Below are 22,834 nucleotides of genomic sequence, written 5' to 3' on the forward strand. Positions count from 1 at the left end.
ACAGGAACATTCAGGTCTTTGGAGATGGACTTGTAGCCTTGAGATTGCTCATGCTTCCTCACAATTTGGTTTCTAAAGTCCTCAGACAGTTCTTTGGTCTTCGTTCTTTTCTCCATGCTCAATGTGGTACACACAAGGACACAGGACAGAGGTTGAGTCAACTTTAATCCATGTTAACTGGCTGCAAGTGTGATTTAGTTATTGCCAACACCTGTTAGGTGCCACAGGTAAGTTACAGGTGCTGTTAATTACACGAATTAGAGAAGCATCACATGATTTTTCAAACAGTGCCAATACTTTTGTCCACCCCCTTTGTTAGGTTTGGTGTGGAGTTATATCCAATTTGGCTTTAGGACAATTCTTTTTGTGTTTTTTCATTGAAGACAAATTATATATAGATAATAATACCAAAGAATTTGTGATTGCAATCATTTTCAGGAAGAAACTGAGTGTTATCTGACAGAACTGCAGGGGTGACAATACTTTTGGCCACCACTGTAGTTGTCAAGCACTTTCCAAGTGATGCTAAAATCGCTTTGAAAGCGCCTGTCAATCCACATGCGGAAACGCATGTGAATCCGCATGTATTTGGCAGGAAAAACGCATGTACAATCCGCATGCGTTTTTTCTGCCAGGGAGATGCAGAAATGCTGCAGAAATTTTCTGCTTCATTTCTGCATCGTGGGCACATAGCCTTAGGGGAGAAAGGTTGAACTTGGTGGATCTAGGTCTTTATTCAACCTACGTTACTATGTTACTAAACTATATAACTATACATAAAACAGTCAGTGGTGTAGCGTAAGGAGGGCACAGTGGTTGGTTAACCTTGGTGACAAATTCGATGGAGGAAGAACACAAAATGTACCCTCTTTTCCTTCTGACAAATGATCCACAACTCAATTGCACTAATCCTGTTCAAATGGCACTTGTACACAGTATCCAGAAAGTTGAAAATGAACAATGAGCTGAGCTATGAAATCTCGGTGACTGCCTATGCAGAGCTCAACAGCTGATGACCAATATATCTCAACTGCAGCGCTCTGCCCAGGCAATGACAGTGCCGAATTATGTGTGCTGCACAATTCTTTCACAGCTCTCTGCCTTTTCTCACTCTTGTAATTGTGTGAGAGGAGAGTTGTCCAAATTATAAATATGTGTCACATGTAATAAAACAAACAATGAAAAAGTAACATTATAGTAAAAGTTTAAATACTTTTTCTAACTCTTTCTAAGGCTAAAAATATGGTAAGGACTAAGCCTTGAACTAGAGTTAGGGCAAGGGTAAAAAAAAATTGTTAAAGAAAAAATATAGTAAAAAGTAAAGAAAATATATATTGCTATGACTGTTAAAGCATATTCACATGGGTAGCGTACAAACCTGGGAGACAAATACATGAACCTGACAGATTCCTGCTCACACTCGGAAAAACCCTTCTCTAACCCTGGTCTGACCGCGGAGGTTGGCACCCTAATATAAAGCAATAGTGCCCCCACTCGATGGCGGCTGACCCTGAATGTCCTTAGCAGCTCCTAGTATTGCTCGATTAGCAATTCCCAATAGAAAAAGTAATCACACAAGAAACAGCTGCAACCAACATAAACAGCAAAGTGAATGAATACAACAAAGACTATCACCAGCAGGAAACACCAGCAGGGGATAGTATATAAAGCTGCACCCAAAAGGTGATAGGACGGACAAACAGAGTAAATGAAAAACACCTGTTACACAAAACCAACAGAAACAAACATAATAGCACTTAAACACTCAAAGAAAAGGTGTATGTGTTGTGGCTCAGTGGAAAGAAACACATAACACAGGATCAAGTGTTCGAATCCAGACACGTGACAATTATACATATAGCAGAAATATATTAAAGGGTTAAATGGTGATCTATAATTATGTTAGCAATTTCCTAAAATATAATACGTGTGCTTGGGGGTTAAAGGGTTCAATACTGGACTGGCGAAAGGAACTTATGGAGTGCTAAATGGCCACTGGTTGTGTATGCAAAATATTGTAAGTCACTTCCCAAAAGTCACTTCCAGCACCTAAGTCCAAAGTCTCGTGCAGCCCTTACTTTATTGTACTATATTGTGTATACAGGCAGAGGGTGCCCAGAGAAATTTGACAAATTACAGAGTTTGTGATGTGCATCATATACTTGGTAAGTCATATGTTCTAGTTAGTCCATTGTTATTGAGTCCTGATCCCTCAGTCACTAACTACACCATACGTAGCCTTTGGAAATGAGATCTTTGGCCTCCATAAAAAGTAATGTTTGATTAATACATTTATCATCTGTTTCCTTTTACATATATGTATCTCATAAAATAAATGGGTAAACTGCACAGTTGTGCTAATAATATTTCCTTCTTTCCCTTTATTTTTTTTCCTTGGTAATTGTAACAATTATGTGCTTTGTATATTGTTTAATAAAACTTCTTTATAAACATGAACAAAATATCTAACAATGAATAAGGAAAAGAATTTACCTGCATTCAGGGGCAATAATGAATCAAATAAGCAATCCATCAAGTAAATCACCAACATCATTAACAAGTCCATTAACTGAATTAACAAGGTTTAAAGGTACATTAAGTGCTGAGCCAAGAATGTCTGTAACTGAAGTCAAAAGTTCACCGATAAAAGGAGTCTGGAAAAGAAAATATGCAAAAATCCTAATTATTATTAGTTAATAAAAAAATATGTCTGTTAATGGGATATGTCTACTACTCGGACAAAGCCTTCTAATAACACATATACTCACCTCCTATGCCAGCACCGTTTCAGCAGTGTTGGAGAACTCTGCCTCCAATCAGCAGCTGCTTCACTCTCCTCTCCTTTGGCCATAACTGACATCCGAAAGAAGTGAGAGCTGCGGCTGATTGGAGGCATGAATCGTCTGAGAAAATGTCATGCATGCCCGGGAGAGCCAGTGCCAACATTGCTGGAACCGCACCAGTACCAAAGATGAGTACAGGTGTTATTTTACTTTAGGGATGCATTGTGGTTGAGAAGGGGTTGTCCGAGTAGTGGACTTCCACCTTAAGCATTCACATTCTTGATATGATATCTTGACATCTAAAATGTGACTGTTAAAGGGGTTGTGAAGTACTTTTATATTGATGACCAATCAATGTCAGATTGGTGAGGGTGCGACACCAGGCAGACCCACTGATCAGCTGTTCCCAGTCCTGGCATCTACCAGATGTGCTCAATCATAGAGCTTCACAGCATAGTTCTGTCATCTGTATAGGTGCCATGGCCGGGTACCACATATCAGTCCCTATTAGAATGAGTGGGAGTGGATCTGCAGTACCCCATACAGCTGATGGACCTGTGCTGCTCCACAACTGATCCTGTCTGGCTGCCGCCAATAACATAAGCAGCTGCTCTGCGGGAGAGCTGGGCATTGCAACCTTACCAATCTGATACAGATGACCCATCCCATGGTATGGACAGGCCATCAAAATGAAAGTACTGGACTTTTAATGTAAAATAGAAAATGAATGAACAGGAATTTTGCTAAGAATATAATCTAAATATCTAAATTGCCTTATCTTCTTTTTCAGTCTGATCTGCCACCGGTTTCTAGATTTGTACAAATACAAATGAATATATAATAGAGAAAGGACATCTGTATGTATGTATATATATATATATATATACACAGTACAGACCAAAAGTTTGGACACACCTCATTTAATAAGTCATGAAAATACAGAAAAATCTTTAATGTGAAGGTGTGTCCAAACTTTTGGTCTGTACTGTGTATATATATATATATATATATATATATATATATATATATATATATATATATATACACACACATACTTATGAACACAAACATTCTATATATCATTATCTATATCCATCTATTTACAGTAAAATGTAATATGCAATTTGAATGTTCCTTACCAAACCAGAAAGTATGTCACCTAGTATGTCTAGAAAGTTAAGACCCTCTGCATCAATAAACTTCCTCTGGAAAACAAACAAGAAACAAAGGAAAATTGTTTATTTTTTATGTTTAAACTCTTCTATCCTTAGATACTACAGAAATGAGTGTTTCGCTTTGGATTCAGTGTATATTAGCACATAGGCTGACAGTTGTGGGCTAAGAGCTGACATGTGGATGGCATATGGATGACATGTGGACGGCATGCGGATGACATGCGGATGGCATGCGGATGGCATGCGGATGGCATGTGGATAACATGTGGATGGCATGTGGATGACATGTGGATAACATGTGGATGGGATGTGGATGGTATGTGGATAACATGTGGATGGCATGCGGATGACATGTGGATGGGATGTGGATGGTATGTGCATGGCATGTGGATGGCATGCGGATGACATGTGGATGGTATGTGGATGGTATGTGGATGACATGTGGATGACATGTGGATGGTATGTGGATGGCATGTGGATGGCATGTGGATGGCATGCGGATGGCATGCGGATGGCATGCGGATGGCATGTGGATGGTATGTGGAAGGCATGCGGATAACATGTGGATGGAATGTGGATGGAATGTGGATGGCATGTGGATGGCATGTGGATGGCATGTGGATGGCATGTGGATGGCATGTGGATGGCATGTGGATGACATGTGGATGACATGTGGATGGCATGTGGATGGCATGTGGATGACATGCTGTGGATGACATGCTGTGGATGACATGCTGTGGATGACATGCTGTGGATGACATGTGGAAGGCATATGACTGACATGTGGATGACATGTGGATGGCATGCGGATGGCATGAGGATGACATGTGGATAGCTATCTTTAGATATTTTCTTATAGATGGTAAAATTGTTGTCTTACATTTATATATAAATATTCTCCATGTACACATACATCTGCTTATTATGAAGAGTCACTTGGAATGATAGGTACACATAAAATAATAACCGTCATTTTAATTTCTATTTCATAAAGCAGTAGTACACATGGGGATACGAAACTTTGTAATATATCTTACAGATAAAGATCTGCTTCTTTCTCCTCTAGGACTGATTATTCATTTTCCAAATTTCCAATTCTAAGGTAAAATGTGTATTCAGTGAAGACAGACTTTCCCATTACTGAGATAGGAGATGGCAGCTGCTACTGATAAGATTCAATGTGAGGGGAAATGAGAGGAGGGAGGAGTTAGAGGCAAAGCTCCTTCCTCTTCCTCACTCCCATCTATGTAGAATCTTAACAGCACCAACTGTCATCTCCTTTCTCAGTAATAATGATAATAGTAATAATGTAATAATCTATCTTCACTGAATATAGATTTTGATTGAGGATTTTGATAATGAATGATCAGAACTGGCAGAGAAAGAAGCTGATTTCTCTGATAAGATTATTACAAAGTTGCTTATGTGTATTTATGAAATAAAAATTAAAACGACGGTTACTCTTAAGCGCTAGAATTAAATCCTGACACTAGATTCTGTTAAGATAAATTGCTCCCTGGAATATGTTTTGCACATATTTACAATAATAATTGAGAACACTATAAAGACATTACCGCTGAGCAACAAACGGCATCCATAAGTACTTTAGTAGGTGCATTGATATATAAAGCCAGCTCAGGGTCATCATTCTGCAATAAATACAAATGTGTTATTGGCTAAAATATAAAAACAAATATGTAGAAATAGATGAACCTGTGTTTTTATGCTTACCATTTCCAAAGCCAGTTATTAAAGAGAAATACCACAGTACAAGAATCCATGCATACTGCACTGCAGGGGTCCTCAAACTTTTTAAACAGTGGGCCAGTTCACGGTCCCTCAGACCATTGGAGGGTCGGAATATGGTTTTTTAAAAAAACTATGAACAAATTACTATGCACACTGCACATATCTTATTTTGTAGTAAAAAAAACAATACAGGAACAAATACAATATTTAAATTGAAGAACAAGTAAAGTTAAATCAACCGGTATTTCAATAGGTAGGTAACTGTACCCAATAGGCAGCATAGGTCCTCATTTGGCAGGTAAATATCCCCAATACGCTGGTAAATGTCCCCAATAGGCAGGTAAATATCCCCAATAGGCAGCATAGGTCCCCAATAGGCAGGTAAATGTACCCAATAGGCAGCATAGGTCCCCAATAGGCAGGTAAATATCCCCAATAGGCAGCATAGGTCCCCAATAGGCAGGTAAATGTCCCCAATAGGCAGGTAAATGTCCCCAATAGGCAGCATAGGTCCCCAATAGGCAGGTAAATGTACTCAATAGGCAGCATAGGTCCCCAATAGGCAGGTAAATGTACTCAATAGGCAGCATAGGTCCCCAATAGGCAGGTAAATGTCCCCAATAGGCAGGTAAATGTTCCCAATAGGCAGCATAGGTCCCCAATAGGCAGGTAAATGTACCCAATAGGCAGCATAGGTCCCCAATAGGCAGGTAAATGTCCCCAATAGGCAGGTAAATGTTCCCAATAGGCAGTTAAATGTCCCAAATAGGCAGGTAAATGTCCCAAATAGGCAGCATAGGTCCCCAATAGGCAGGTAAACATCCCCAATAGGCAAGTAAATGTCCCCAATAGGCAGGTAAATGTCCCCAATAGGCAGCATAGGTCCTCAATAGGCAGGCTGTTTCCCCCTTATAATGCCCTATGCAGGCTGTTCCCCCCTTATTATGCCCCATGCAGGATTTCCCTTTCTCCCACCATATAATGCCCCGTGCAAGATATCACTCCCCTGTCTTTATAATGCCCCATTCAGGATGTCACCCCCCCATATAATGCCCCATTCAGGATCTCACCCCCCCATATAATGACACATGCAGGATATCACTCCCCTGTCTTTATAATGCCTCATTCAGGATGTCACCCCCCCCCCATATAATGCCCCATGCTGGATGTCACCCCCCCCACCATATAATGACACATGCAGGATATCACTCCCCTGTATTTATAATGCCCCATGCAGCACATCACCCCCCCATATAATGCCCCATGCAGCATGTCACCCCCCCCATATAATGCCCCATTCAGGATGTCACCCCCCCCATATAATGACCCATGCAGGATATCACTCCCCTGTCTTTATAATGCCCCATGCAGCACGTCACCCCCCCCATATAATGCCCCATGCTGGATGTCACCCCCCCACCATATAATGACACATGCAGGATATCACTCCCCTGTATTTATAATGCCCCATGCAGCACATCACCCCCCCATATAATGCCCCATGCTGGATGTCACCCCCCATATAATGCCCCATGCAGCATGTCACCCCCCCCATATAATGCCCCATTCAGGATGTCACCCCCCCATATAATGACACATGCAGGATATCACTCCCCTGTCTTTATAATGCCCCATTCAGGACGTCACCCCCCCATATAATACCCCATGCTGGATGTCACCCCCCATATAATGCCCCATGCAGCATGTCACCCCCCCATATAATGCCCCATTCAGGATGTCACCCCCCCATATAATGACCCATGCAGGATATCACTCCCCTGTCTTTATAATGCCCCATGCAGCATGTCACCCCCCCATATAATGCCCCATGCTGGATGTCACCCCCCCCATATAATGACACATGCAGGATATCACTCCCCTGTCTTTATAATGCCCCATGCAGCACGTCACCCCCCCCCATATAATGCCCCATGCTGGATGTCACCCCCCATATAATGCCCCATGCAGGATGTCACCCCCCATATAATGCCCCATTCAGGATGTCACCCCCCCATATAATGACCCATGCAGGATATCACTCCCCTGTCTTTATAATGCCCCATTCAGGATGTCTCCCCCCCATATAATGCCCCATGCTGGATGTCACCCCCCATATAATGCCCCATGCAGGATGTCACCCCCCATATAATGCCCCATGCAGGATGTCACCCCCCCATATAATGCCCCATTCAGGATGTCACCCCCCCCATATAATGACCCATGCAGGATATCACTCCCCTGTCTTTATAATGCCCCATTCAGGACGTCACCCCCCCATATAATACCCCATGCTGGATGTCACCCCCCATATAATGCCCCATGCAGCATGTCACCCCCCCATATAATGCCCCATTCAGGATGTCACCCCCCCCATATAATGACCCATGCAGGATATCACTCCCCTGTCTTTATAATGCCCCATGCAGCACGTCACCCCCCCCATATAATGCCCCATGCTGGATGTCACCCCCCCACCATATAATGACACATGCAGGATATCACTCCCCTGTATTTATAATGCCCCATGCAGCACATCACCCCCCCATATAATGCCCCATGCTGGATGTCACCCCCCATATAATGCCCCATGCAGCATGTCACCCCCCCCATATAATGCCCCATTCAGGATGTCACCCCCCCATATAATGACACATGCAGGATATCACTCCCCTGTCTTTATAATGCCCCATTCAGGACGTCACCCCCCCATATAATACCCCATGCTGGATGTCACCCCCCATATAATGCCCCATGCAGCATGTCACCCCCCCATATAATGCCCCATTCAGGATGTCACCCCCCCATATAATGACCCATGCAGGATATCACTCCCCTGTCTTTATAATGCCCCATGCAGCATGTCACCCCCCCATATAATGCCCCATGCTGGATGTCACCCCCCCCATATAATGACACATGCAGGATATCACTCCCCTGTCTTTATAATGCCCCATGCAGCACGTCACCCCCCCCCATATAATGCCCCATGCTGGATGTCACCCCCCATATAATGCCCCATGCAGGATGTCACCCCCCATATAATGCCCCATTCAGGATGTCACCCCCCCATATAATGACCCATGCAGGATATCACTCCCCTGTCTTTATAATGCCCCATTCAGGATGTCTCCCCCCCATATAATGCCCCATGCTGGATGTCACCCCCCATATAATGCCCCATGCAGGATGTCACCCCCCATATAATGCCCCATGCAGGATGTCACCCCCCCATATAATGCCCCATTCAGGATGTCACCCCCCCCATATAATGACCCATGCAGGATATCACTCCCCTGTCTTTATAATGCCCCATTCAGGATGTCTCCCCCCCATATAATGCCCCATGCTGGATGTCACCCCCCATATAAAGCCCCATGCAGCATGTCACCCCCCCATATAATGCTCCATTCAGGATGTCACCCCCCCCCCCATATAATGCCCCATTCAGGATGTCACCCCCCCCCCCATATAATGCCCCTTTCAGGATGTGACCTCCCCCATATAATGCCCCATTCAGGATGTCACCCCCCCCCCCCATATAATGCCACATGCAGGATGTCACCCCTAATATTATGTCCCATGCCTCCATACATTAAAAAAAAAAAAATCCAATACTCACCTCCCTCCTTGCCTGCTGCCGCTGCTCTACTCTGGTCCGGACTCCAGCGTCTCCGGCGTTGTCCCTTTCTGCGCTGCCTGTGACGGCTCAGGGAAGGGCGCGGTGGAAAGACGTCACCGCACCCTCTGACCTGAGACGTCAGAGGGAGCGCAGAGCAGGAAGACAGCAGATCTGCGATGGCACGGGGAGAGGTAAGTATCGGGCTGCCGGGGCTCTGAGAAAGCGGGGGGAAGGGCGGGCGCTGACACCGCTCTCCTCTGCCCACAGCTCGGCGGGCCGGATAAAAGTCCTCCGCGGGCCGCATGTAGTTTGAGGACCCCTGCTGTACTCTGTGAAATACTAGTGTAAGAAATAACCCTACGTGCACCCTTTATTGTCACAAATAGGTGCCTGATTTAGAACCATAAGGTAATGTGACCAAGTCCAGGACTCTAAGGCTGGGTTCAAATGTATGCAGTGTTACAGACTGAATTGACCACGCAACTGTTTCCACCATAAAAAGATGGAAATTGTTGGAGCAGAAGAAAAGTGGAGTTCAATGTCACTTCACTGGCCACATTATATTGAAAAGTTTTGTTAGGGTTCTGACAGATCCCTGTTTTTCAGGAATTCAAGCAGAAAACTGGATGCAGTGCTCAGTGAAGAATAGTACATTGTATAGCAGGGTTGGGTGGATCGATATTTGGGATTCCGATCCATCGGCTGGATCAGTAGTCTCTGTTCGCTGGATGGGAAACTTGCATGTCTCGTACCGTACAGGATCCCCAGCGCAGCTTCTGTAACATCATTTGTGTGTCATGCTGCATTGATGACATCATGCCAGATTAGCTAATCACAAGCTGCGCCGGAGATCCCAGAAGGTGAGAGATTAGTGAGCACCCTATCCTGCGGCCAGAGATTATTGACCTGGCCGATAGCCCAGAGTCTCGTGAATGGATCTGCCCAAATCTACTGGATAAACGTTAACGTACCCTAATACAGTGTTTTGACCAGGTTTACTGGGGTGGTGTTGAGGTGTGTATGTGGCCAGTTACATATGACAATTGCTTTTGGCCCCATTTGACAGCCAAATGGTTAAAAATAAGTCCACCATCCTCCTACAAGTTTTGAGGACTTTTGCTATCTGAATCCCAATGTTGTTTTCTGGTTTGTCAAGGACTCATATCCTTTATTGGTGCCATGGGATAATGTTGAAGTGGAAATTTCAATTGAGTACCCAGCTGCCATATTACTGGTGGCTTCTGTTGTGTATTCTTTTGCTGCGTGTCCATAGCCAGGCACTGTTGTTGCCAAGGCACTGCTCTTACCCAGGCACTGTTCTTGCCCTGGCACTGTTCTTGCCCTGGCACTGTTTTTGCCCAGGCACTGCTGTTCTTGCCCAGGCACTGCTGTTCTTGCCCAGGCACTGCTGTTCTTGCCCAGGCACTGCTGTTCTTGCCCAGGCACTGCTGTTCTTGCCCAGGCACTGCTGTTCTTGCCCAGGCACTGCTGTTCTTGCCCAGGCACTGCTGTTCTTGCCCAGGCACTGCTGTTCTTGCCCAGGCACTGCTGTTCTTGCCCAGGCACTGCTGTTCTTGCCCAGGCCCTGCTGTTCTTGCCCAGGCCCTGTTTTTGCCAAGGCACTGTTGTTGCGCAGACCCTGTTCTTGCCCTGGTAACGTTCTTGCCCAGCCACTGTTGTTGCCCAGCCACTGTTGTTGCCCAGCCACTGTTGTTGCCCAGCCACTGTTGTTGCCCAGCCACTGTTGTTGCCCAGCCACTGTTGTTGCCCAGCCACTGTTGTTGCCCAGCCACTGTTGTTGCCCAGCCACTGTTGTTGCCCAGCCACTGTTGTTGCCCAGCCACTGTTGTTGCCCAGCCACTGTTGTTGCCCAGCCACTGTTGTTGCCCAGCCACTGTTGTTGCCCAGCCACTGTTGTTGCCCAGCCACTGTTGTTGCCCAGCCACTGTTCTTGCCCTGGTAACGTTCTTGCCCAGGCACTGTTGTTGCTAAGTACTGTGCCAGTTCCAGTTCTCAGGCTCCGTGAAATGAAACTGGAGTCTGCTCGTAGAATGAGGATCAGTGAAATAACTTCTAATCATAACACATTTACTGTATAGTTGGTTTCCATGCATTTGATGGATGGACTAGCTCTATACTGTGTGATGCTGGGCAGTTTGTGATGCTCACTATACACTCTATGGCATTAGTTAGGCATTTCATATAGGGAGTCTGTTACTAAAATAGGTCCAGTGCTCACAAGATATTATGGCCAGAACAGTATGAGCATAATAATACAGGGTGGCTGTTTATGCAGTTTGGCAATAGTCTCGCACAATACTGTCAGGCGTGATATTAGACAAAGTGTGGTTTAAGTAAAAAAAAACCTGCATCCGAGTGTGAGGTACCGGATTAACAGGTTTACATTATATGTAATGTATCAGTATTAAGAGCATCTGCCAGTAGGACTAACCCTTCTAAGCCGTCTATATGGGCACGTAGGTCATACAAAGTTGAATGAAACGATACCTTGATATCTGTGATTTAATGTCTTGTTCTAGAGAAATTCACATTTTTCTTATATGTAAATGAGCTGTTAAGATCTATGTGACGGAAACTGATCTCCCAGAGAATCTGCAGCTAAAGCTTATTATAAACGAAAGGGGCGTTACCAATGTGAGAAATGTAGATCAGGAGAGCAGACTGTCATTCATTACATGTCTCACTCTGGTAATGACCAATTTAATTTAAAACAAACTCTGGAGTCAGATTCTCAGAGAGATCTGTGTCCTGTGCAGATATGATATCAATTTATCACTTAATTCACCTTCCCATGACCTACATGCCAATGTAGAAATCTTAGGAAAGTAGATCCTACTGACAGATGCCTTTTTGAATTGGGAACTGTATTGTTTAATTACTCTTATAAATATTCTCGGGTGCTACAGTGCCTTGAAAAGTATTCATACTCTGTAAACTTTTTCACATTATACCCACAAAATTAAATGCATTTTATTGGTATTTTTTCAGACTTTATGTGATATGCCACAGCTAAACCATGTATCATTTGCTTTACACTTCCCAAATACTTGCTACAGTATTTGTGAAGTATAAAAAAAGCTTGGTTTTTCTAATTATTTTAAAAATATAAATCTGAATATTGTGATGTGTATTTGTATTCAGCACCCCTGAGTCAATACTTTGTAGGACCACTTTTCACTGCAATTGCTGCTGCAAATCTTTTAGTGTATATTTCAACCAGCTTTGCAAATTTAGAGGCTGAAATTTTGCCTATTCTTTGCAAACTAGCTCTAGCTCAGTGAGATTGGATGGAGAGTGTCTGTGAACAGCAATTTTCAAGTCTTGCCACAGACTCTCAATGGAATTTAGGTATGGACTTTGAACCATTCAAACACATGAATATGCTTTGATCTGAACCATTCTATTGTATCTCTGGCAGTATGTTTAGGAAGGTGAGCCTATGCCCCAGTCTCAAGTCGTTTTTAGCCTCTAACAAGTTTTCCTACAGGATTGCCTTGTATTTACCTCCATTCATCTTCCTATCAATTCTGACCAGCTTCACTGTTCCTACTGAAGAAAAGTATCCTACCAGGATGATGCTGCCACCACCATGATTGACAGTGGGGGATGGTGTTTTCAGGGTGATGTACAGTGTTAGTTTTCCACCACACATATAGTTTTGCATTTGCCCAAAATATTCTACTTTGGTTTTATGTTAGTTGAGCAGCTTATTCCAGATGCTGTGTTGCCTACATGGCTTTTGGCCAACTGCAAATGGGACTTTTTATGGCTTGCTTTAAAAATGGCTTGCTTCTTGCCACTCTTCCTTTAAAGCCAGATTTGTGGAGTATGCAACTAATAGTTTTCCTGTGGACAAATTCTCCTATCTGAACTGTGAATTTCTGCAGCTCATCCATAGTGACAAAGGGCCTCGTGGCTGATTCTTTAATTAGTGCTCTTCTTGCTTGGGTGGTCAGTTTATCTGGACAGGCATGTTTTGATAGGTTTGCAATTGTGCCATACTCCTTCCATTTTTTGATGGTGGATGGAACAGTAGTGATGAGCGAGCACTAAAATGCTCGGGTTCTCATTGCTTGGGTCGAGCAAATTAGAATGCTCGAGTGCTCGGACCGAGTAACGAGCCCAATGTAAGTCTATGGGAAACTTGAGCATTTTTCCGGCGGCTCCCACTGGCGGTCTGCAGAGGGCCTAAAAATTGCCTAAATCGATGGGAACAGTGCTCAAATGACATGGGATCAGCATAGGGAAGACCACTGAAAGCATTTCGGATGCCCAGGTCACTGGTGTCAACAATGTTGTCAGTGGTATTATGCCACTTTTACGGACTCACAATAAAACATGCGAAAACAAAACCAAAATGCATTTTCCTGGGAAAAATGTTAAGGAACATCCTTTCCAGGGTAATGACTTGTAAATAAGGCAAAATAAATAACTAAAAACAAAAATGCTCCTCCACACCTTGGGCTTTGTTCGCACATAGCATTTTTGCACTTTTGCATTGCTTTCCACCAAGACAAATGCATTCACTGGGTAATGTAATTTTAACATTTTACAACCTTATCTGGCCATGTGGTGTGTGACACATCATCAGACACATGCATACAGTGCTGAAAAGACATGTGAACAGCATGGGGAAGACCCCTGGAAGCATCTCTGACTCCCAGGTCACTGCCTAAAAGTGTGCCCATCATAAATGATCCTTGGCGTATGCGAAGATGCCTCCCGCCATGCACCTGTTGTTGCAGACTTGCAACAATCGCTGTCCACATCCTTTTCGCAGCACAGCATTCAGTTATCCCTACCCCAGTCCTTGGAATGCAAGCGCAAGTATACAGCCAGCCACCCACCCACAGGCTGCAAAACTATACTGCTAAATTTCTGACAGTTGCTTGCACTTGAAATGTGGCCTTTTAGGCTCGTGGGGGCAGAAGCTGTCCATACTCAGTCCCCAGCTGCCACTATTTCTCCCGGTATCGTCTCCGCCTTCCACAAGTGCGGGTCCAAAAACATTACCCATGCCCTCCCCAGTGCACTTACTGGGAAGGACCGCCTAACCACAAACACGTGGACAAGTGACTGTGGCCTGGGACGTTACGAAGCCAGTCCACAGCTTGTCGTTGAGAGTTGTATTTCACCACAGCCATAGTTTTTAGCTCGGTGAAAGGACTTGGGAAACCGTATCTACTCCAGCTGTCATTTTTCCCAGGAAGTCCTCTAATGCAGCTTGGCACATAAGCAATGGCAGCCCGTCCAACATCAGTTTGCACTTGTCGGTGGTGCTTCAACACACAAACATCTTTCTTTGCGCCTTTAATTTCACGACTACAGAGTTAGGAAATGGCCTGATCTGCAATGCGGTTTCAGAAATAACATGCATAAGCACGTCCAATCCACATTAAAAAAAGCAGCCTTAGAGTGTCCAGGAACCGTCCCACACCCACATACTTTTCTTAGCCAGTGCTGCTTCTCGGCAGGGTTGGACGGGCCCACCAGAGAACCGGAGACTCCTCCGGTGGGCCCTGGCTTCTCCTTCAGGAGAGTTCATAGTGCCGAGGTGAGGCCATGATGATGATAGAGGCCACCATTTGCTTAGTTTTCTGTTACTTGGAATGCAAGCGCAAGTATGGAGCCAGCCACCCACCCACCCACAGCCCACAATAGTAAACTGCCCGATTTCTGGGCCGCTGTTTGCACTTGAAATGTGGCCTTTTAGGCTCGTGAAAGCAGAAGCTTTTCACAACACCATGGCCGTGGCCGCGGCGGCCAGGTGTCCATACTCGGTCCCCAGCCACCACTATTTCTCCTGGTATCATCTCCGCCTTCCACAAGCGCATGTCCCAGAACATTACCTGTGCCCTCCCCAGTGCACTTACTGGGAAGGACCGCCTAACCACAAACACGTGGACAAGTGAATGTGGCCAGGACCGGTACGCAGCTAGTCCACAGCTTGTCGCTGAGAGTTGTATTTCACCACAGCCATATTTTCTAGCTTGGTGAAAGGACTTGGGAAACCGTATCTACTCCAGCTGTCATTTCTCCCAGGAAGTCCTCTAATGCAGCTTGTTGCATAAGCAATGGCAGCCCATCCAACATCAGATCGCACTTGTCGATGGTGCTTCAACACACAAACATCTTTCTTTGCACCTTTAATTTCATGACTAGAGTTGGGCAATGGCCTGATCTGCAATGCAGTTTCAGAAATAACATGCATAAGCACATCCAATCCACATTAAAAAAGCAGCCATAGAGTGTCCGGGAACCTTCCCACACCCACACGCTTTTCTTAGCCAGTGCTGCTACTCGGCAGGGTTGGACGGGCCCACAAGAGAACCTGATAATCCTCCTATCGGCCCTGGCTTCTCCTTCAGGAGAGTTCATAGTGCCGAGGTGAGGCCATGATGATGATAGAGGCCATCTTTTGCTTAGTTTTCTGTTACTTAAAACTGCCAGATTTCTGGGCAGCTGCTTGCACTTGAAATGTGGCCTTTTAGGCTCTTGGAGACGGAACCTTTTCACAACCTCATGGCGGCAGCGGCCGGGTGTCAATACTCGGTCCCCAGCCGCAACTATTTCTCCCGGTATAGTCTCCGCCTTCCACAAGCAAGGGTCCCTGAACATTACTGCTGGTACTTTTTTGTGGGAATCTGCTTGCGTCCTACCAGCCTGTAATATTTCCAGTGAACTATGGTACGACGCCATGGTATTAGCACTGCCCTCATTACCAATAGCGAAGCTATCCCCAATTTCCTTCTCAGGAATTCTATTTGGTAGACTGAGTGGCTGCCCAAATACATTAGTTTCTCACAAAGGAGCTGAAGATAGAGTGGCAGTAGGTGCAAGTTTCTCCAGCCTGTTAGATATCAGAGGGTGAACAGGAGCACATTGGCTCAGTGGTTAGCACTGAAGCCTTGCAGAGCTGGGATCCTGGGTTCAAATCAAGCAAGGACAACATCTGCAAGGATTTTTTATGTTCTCCCCGTGTTTGCGTGGGTTTCCACCTCAGTAAAAAAGGAGCCATAGAGTATCTGGGAACCTTCCCACACACTTTTCTTAGCCAGGACTGCTTCTCGGCAGGGTTGGAATTCTCGGGTGGGCCCTGTCTTCTCCATCAGGAGAGTTCATTATAGCGCAAACTTTGCAGCAGCTATGGGGCTCTTGAGCGAGGGAGAAAGGTGAGCCTTCAGAATCAAATCCTCTGGTGGGCCCAATGTTTTTCAGTTTGAAACTGGTTCTCAGTGGGAGCTGTATTTCACCACAGCCATATTCTTTAGCCCGGTGAAAAGACTTGCATAGAGGGAAACCGTATCTACTCATGCTGTCATTTCTCCATAACCAGGTTCTGCCCATTGTCACACACGGCCATGCCTGGCTGTAAGTTCAGCGGTGAGAGCCACAGATCTGGCTGCCATGTTACAGCTTTCAACAACTCTGCAACTGTGGGCGGTTTGTCACATAAGAATTAAGCATGTTATCTTCAGCACATCCAAGGCAGTGCTGCAGTGCTTTCAGCTTGTGACTGATGTGGTCATTTCGGAGATGGAGGCCGAAATGGAGGAAGAGGTGCAGGAACTGAACAATGTGATTACATTGAGGTTACATTGGCGAGTTTGGTTTTTATACTAAACAAATATCCTTCTTTTTTTTATTTATTTTTTGTTTTACGTTACTTTTTAAGACAAATGCATTCGCCGGGAAGTGTTATTTTAACATTTTACAACTTTATCTGGCAATGTGGTGTGTGACACATCATCAGACACATCCTGTTTCATTTATGATGGAGGGATTCTGAAAGTCACAATGCCTATTATTATAGGGTCATCAGGCGGCCCTTACTATTCTTAAAGGGCCAGCAGTCAGCCCTTGCTATTGTTAGAGAGCCATCAGCCGGCTATACTTTGTTATTCCCATTATTAATGAGTGGGTCTCCTATACTGTTATTGAGTATGCAGTGACTGCAAGGGCTGCCAAAAATTTGGACGCAATCCAATACCCCTTTGAAGAGACATAGAGGAGGGTCTCAGTAAAAATAATGTTCCCACTATAAAGGAGTGGGTCTCCTATAGTGGTAATGCCCATGCTGGGCTGCCAAAATTTGGGAAAAACCCCACTAAGAATTTAAAGACACATAGAGCTGGGCCACAGTATCGAGTACGACATGTTCCCATTAGAAAGGAGAGGGTCTGCTATTCAGTTATGGGGTATGCAGTGAGTGTAACGGCTGCTAAAATTTTGGAAAAATCCTACTAACAATTTAAAGACACATAGAGCTGGGCCGCAGTAACAACATGTTCCCATTACAAAGGAGAGGGTCAACTATTCAGTTATAGAGTATGCAGTGAGTCCAACAACTGCCAAAATTTAGGAAAAACCCCACTAACAATTTAAAGACACATAGAGGTGAGCCCCAGTAAAGACATACAGTATTTCCATTAGAAACGAGAGGGTCTCCCATACTGTTTGCCTATGCAGTGACTGCAATGGCTGTCAAAAATTTGGAGGCACTTCAATGCCTCTTGCAAGAGAAGTAGAGGTCAGAGGGCCTCCTGAAAACAATGTTCCCATTATTAGGAAGTGGGTCTCCCATACTGTTTGCCTATGCAGTGAAGCAATGGCTGCCAAAAATTTGTAGGAACTCCAATGCCCCTTGCAAAGGACGTAGAGGTCAGCGAGCCTCCTGCAAAAAATGCTCCCATTATTATAAAGTGTGTCTCCCATACTGTTTGCCTATGCAGTGAATCAACGGCTGCCAAAAATTTGGAGGAACTCCAATGCCCCTTGCATGAGATGTAGAGGTCGGAGGGCCTGCTGCAAAAAATGCTTCCATTATTAGGAAGTGTTTGCCTATGCAATGAAGCAACAGCTGCCAAAAATTTGGAGGAACTCCAATGCCCCTTGCAATAGACGTACAGGTTGGAGGGCCTCCTGAACACAGTGTTCCCATTATCAGGAAGTGGGTCTCCCATACTGTTTGCCTATGCAGTGAGGCAATGGCTACCAAAAATTTGGAGGAACTCCAATGCCCCTTGAAAGAGACATAGAGGTCGGAGGGCCTCCTGCAAAAAATGCTCCCATTATTAGGAAGTGTATCTTCCAAACTGTTTGCCTACGTAGTGAAGCAACGGCTGCCAAAAATTTGGAGGAACTCCAATGCCCCTTGCAAGAGAAGTAGAGGTCAGAGGGCCTCCTGAAAACAATGTTCTTATTATTAGGAGGTAGGTCTCCCATACTGTTTGCCTATGCAGTGAAGCAACGGCTGCCAAACATTTGGAGGAACTCCAATGCCCCTTGCAAGAGATGTTGATATGGTACATATGGTGGTATGGTGGTGGAGGATGAGTATGCGGAGAAGGAGGAGGACAAGGGGAAATAGACAAAATCAGGAATCGCATACCCATATCTGGGTGTGAAGACAGAGGTCCATGGGAATAGAGTTAGACCTTCCCAAAAAAAGACAGTGTATTTGAGTTTATGTTACGCTGCTCTCATTCGGTGGTGTTGAGAAGTCTGGCCCAATCCAGCCCTTGTTCATTTTTATAAGAGTCAGCCTGTCAGCATTTTCAGTTGACAGGTGGATGTGCCTATCAGTTATAATTCCACCAGCGGCACTAAAAACCCGCTCTGACAAAACGCTAGCGGCAGGGCAGGCCAGGACCTCCAAGGCTTAGAGAGCCAGTTCATGCCACGTGTCCAGCTTGGAAACTCAATAATTATAAGGCACAGAGGAATCACGGAGGACATTGGTATGGTCAGCAAGGTACTCCCTCACCATCTTCCGAAACTTTGCACTCCTTATGAGAGTACCCTGCGCCTTAAGGCCTGTGCGATGGGAGGGTCTGAGAAAACTGTCCCAGAACTTTGACAGTGTTCCCCTGCCTCCGCTGGATTGCATTTGTGGCTCTCTCACCTGTACTCCTTGGTTGTCAAATGAACTGTGACCTCTGCCGTCAGATGGGAATTTTTTTAATAATTTCACAATAAGGGCTTTCTCGTACTGCACCATTTTATTAGGCCTGTCTTGCAAGGGAATAAGAGACAAAGTTGTTCCTGTAGCGTGTGTCTAGAAGTGTCACCAACCAGTAATGACTGTCACCCAAAATTTGGACAACGCGAGGGTCACGGGAAAGGCAGAAACAAATTCAGCCATATGTGCCAGCCTGCAAAGAGGCAAGACTTCCGTGTCCTCACCAAGAGGACGACTGACCATGCTCTCCCCCTCATCCTCCTACTCTTCCTCACCCTCCCTGTCCTCAGGCCATCCACACTAAACAGACGATATGACTAGTGTTGAGCCACCCCCGTAGTGTTCGAGTTCGGTTCGTCGAACACCCGTGTGTTCGCCGAACTGTTCGTCGAACTGTTCGTCGAACACCTTCGAACACCGTTAAAACCAATGGCAGGCAAACAAAAACACATAGAAACACATAGAAAACACCTTCAAAGGTGTCCAAAAGCTGACAAACTGCTCAGAAGACACAACTAACACATGGAAAAGTGACAAGTACATATAGTCATGCGAAAAGAAAAGAGGTGGAGGAGTAAAAGGAGGGGGAGACACAGATATAGGCATGTCATGCCCTTCTAAAATCCAAAAAGTGAGAAGCCGAGACGGCCAGTCCGCTCCTGCCCGCGCCACCTCCGTGTCGCCGGGTTTGTGCCAGAGCCGCGGTGAACCCTGACGGCCAGCCCCCCTCTCCCAATACTGGTGCCTGTCCGCTGGTGGGTCGAGAGAGCCCCCCTGTGGTGGAGGCAGCTCTAAGCTTTTTAATTTAAATTGTCCCTCTAATTTGAATGAATACACTTTAAATCCATTTACAAGGATCTATTGGAGGGCAAGTCTCATGCCAGCAGCCGCGTAATTCCAGCTCCAGTAGCGTCCACTAAAGCTGCTGCAGTTAAAAAGCTTTTATAAGGATCGAGCTCGGCTGTCCACCGCAAGGCATCCTAGTGCCAGTCCCAGCCCCTATGCCTTGGGGTGCCTCCTGATGCTCTTCACTGAGTATCCCGTGGTCCCGAAGCATTTCCTTTGAAAAAATTAAGTGTCCAAACTACAGGTGGTGTAGCTTGCTTAACAGCCGGGATAATCCGCTGACTAGCAGACACTGCTACTAGGCACAAAGTATTTCCTGGGCTAGATGCAGTTAAAAATTTGTAAGTAGATACTCTCGTTGGATGCTGAGAAAGCATTCCATAGAGTCTCCTGGCACGCCATATATGATTCTCTTAAAAAGCTTGGGGTAGGGGTCTAGGGGACCCTTTTATAGCCAAAATCACAGCCCTGTATCACAATACGTCACCTAGGCTGAAGATAAATGGAACTGTAGCACCGAGGGCTCGGTTGCTACAGACGTATTGCACCTCACCCAGAGGTGTGATATCTCACTCTCAGATAAGGATGGAGTGTGGATCAGGACCCGACACCTGCATGCATTACACCACATTGCCGTGGGGCAGGGCGACCAATATGCCCCTGAGATGGGCACGACAGTCCCTGTCCCTGGCTGGAGTGGGGGGAGGGAACACTGAGGAAGGGGAACCCTGCAGTGCAGGAGCAGGGAGGAAGCAATAAGTTACTTTGCCCACATTATCGCCGGGGGCTGGGCCTTGCCATACGAGCGACTTTGTCCGGTGCAAACTGCATCCCCCATGAGATTTGATCTGCCATCTCTTACATCACGTATTTTTATCTTTTCCGGGATGGCGCGTCTCCGCTCCGGTGGCGTCGTGGGCGGGGCGCGTTGCCGCGGCGACGGAGGGGATGGCTTATCCCCTTGGTTGCCCCGTGTGACGCGCGGCGCCCGCGTCGTCGCCGGGGGCGGGGCCTCGCCATACTAATGCCTCTGATTGGCATAACCACATATATAAGGTGTCTCCTTCCTGCACATTAGCCACGCCTCCTGACGAAGCCATTTCCGGGCGAAACGCGCGTCGAGGCTGCCAGGCATCCCCAGCACCTTACTTTATGCTGTCCTAAGATCTACCAACAATGACTCAAGGTAACGGAGACCATATAACTTTACTGATTTGACAACATGGATTTTATTAAAACTCTTAATTTATAATCCATCATAGTTATATATATATGCTCTATGTTGTATCTCTATTGGTAGACTTGATATCACCTGGCATGATCCTGTGTCAGGAACTTATACAATCACACTACTTATTTGACAGCTTAAACAACTTATACTCTAAATTAGGTATACATTGTAAGCTGCTTTCTCTTTGGGGATGTTAGTCTCTGAACGGGGTATTTCTGCTTTACCCTGTTTCCTTTAGCGGTCCTCTCTCCTCCCCATCCACTTTTTACATCTTTTTATCACTATTGTGTAATTAAATGTAATATTGTGCAATAAAAATTTATATACTTTTTGATTCAAACCCCTTTTGTGTCAGCCTGGGATTACTTATTGAATAATATTAGTAATCATTTATAGTACAGGGGTTTTTCCCTGTCTGTTTTGCTTTATTTATTTCTTTTTTCCCTAGCTGAACTTTTTTGTTGGTGCAGGGAGGAAGCAGTTCCTGGGTGCATTGAGAAGGGAGTATAAAAGGTGGGCACCATCTTAGTTCAGTGCAGAGAAGTCTGAGCAGAAGTGGCAGGGAGCAGGGGCTCTGCATGAGCTCTGCTCCGGAGGCGGGCCTAGTAACAGAGGCCCAGGCCTGCAAGAGGGAGAAGGAAGGAAGAGGAGCGGAGAAGGCTCCAGGAACGAGGAATGAAGGGATCCCAGGGGTGCGGACGGGCGAGTCGCCACCGCACGCCCGAATCCACCTGCGTGGAGGGGTCAGGCCAAAGGGGGAGAACGGTCCCCGAACTAGTGGAGGCAGGAAACGACCCTCAGCTAGAAACCGGAGGCTCTGACATTTTATGTGGCGCAGCCCCTTGCTCCACCCGCTAGGAAGGCACCACATAGGGTCAGGGAAACTGGCGCCAAGTTTACCAAGAGGAGGCCCGAGGCAGCCGGACAGAAGTGTTGGTAAGAAAGGCCAGACAAAGGACACACAAATGGGGTCCTGTGAAGCGCTCCAAAGTTATCTGGGAGTTGTCTGAGCCCCTCACCTGGTGAGCACAGTACGACGTGGGCAGCCGTTACCTGCAGACGTGGTCTGGATAATAAGAACTGTGAGTAAAGGCCCTGAACTGCATCACTGACTCCGTGTCGTTACTGCTGCTGCCCTGCACCATCACCCCCATCCTCCGCATACACAGCCCTGAGGCTATACTCCTCCCGTGGGGAGTTATGCTACGCTCTGCTGCACCCACAACACCAGCCTTAGCGGTCTGCCCTGTAGCGGCGGTTCACTCTGACCGCAATCCACGGGTGGCGTAGTCGGACATTTAAACATCAAAACCACATAAATAGTTCCGCCACTGGTTTGACCGCCCTGAGCCACGGAACCGGATCGCCGCCACGAAGACTACAACCACCAGCATCCACCAAAAAGGGTCCGGCTCCGGGTGTCCCAAGGCCCAAGGGGTGCGTCAGAAC

At 45.8% G+C, this 22,834-nt stretch overlaps 1 protein-coding gene across 2 annotated transcripts in view; it reads right to left on the minus strand.

Annotated features, from left to right (window-relative positions):
- Positions 1 to 22,834, minus strand: part of LOC141164967 (uncharacterized) — a 74,902-nt gene that overhangs the window by 2,741 nt on the left and 49,327 nt on the right. For both annotated transcript variants that reach the window (XM_073650626.1, XM_073650625.1), the window contains 3 exons: positions 5,533 to 5,607; positions 3,923 to 3,988; positions 2,494 to 2,654 (listed from right to left, as the gene is read on the minus strand). In XM_073650626.1, coding sequence (XP_073506727.1) covers positions 2,517 to 2,654; positions 3,923 to 3,988; positions 5,533 to 5,607 — 279 coding nt within the window. In that variant the 3' untranslated portion in view covers positions 2,494 to 2,516. The remainder of the gene's footprint in view (positions 1 to 2,493; positions 2,655 to 3,922; positions 3,989 to 5,532; positions 5,608 to 22,834) is intronic.

This window comes from Phyllobates terribilis, unplaced genomic scaffold (assembly GCF_046119375.1).
Source record: "Phyllobates terribilis strain yellow unplaced genomic scaffold, ASM4611937v1 Scaffold_11__3_contigs__length_659146591, whole genome shotgun sequence".
NCBI classification, from domain to species: Eukaryota; Metazoa; Chordata; class Amphibia; order Anura; family Dendrobatidae; genus Phyllobates; species Phyllobates terribilis.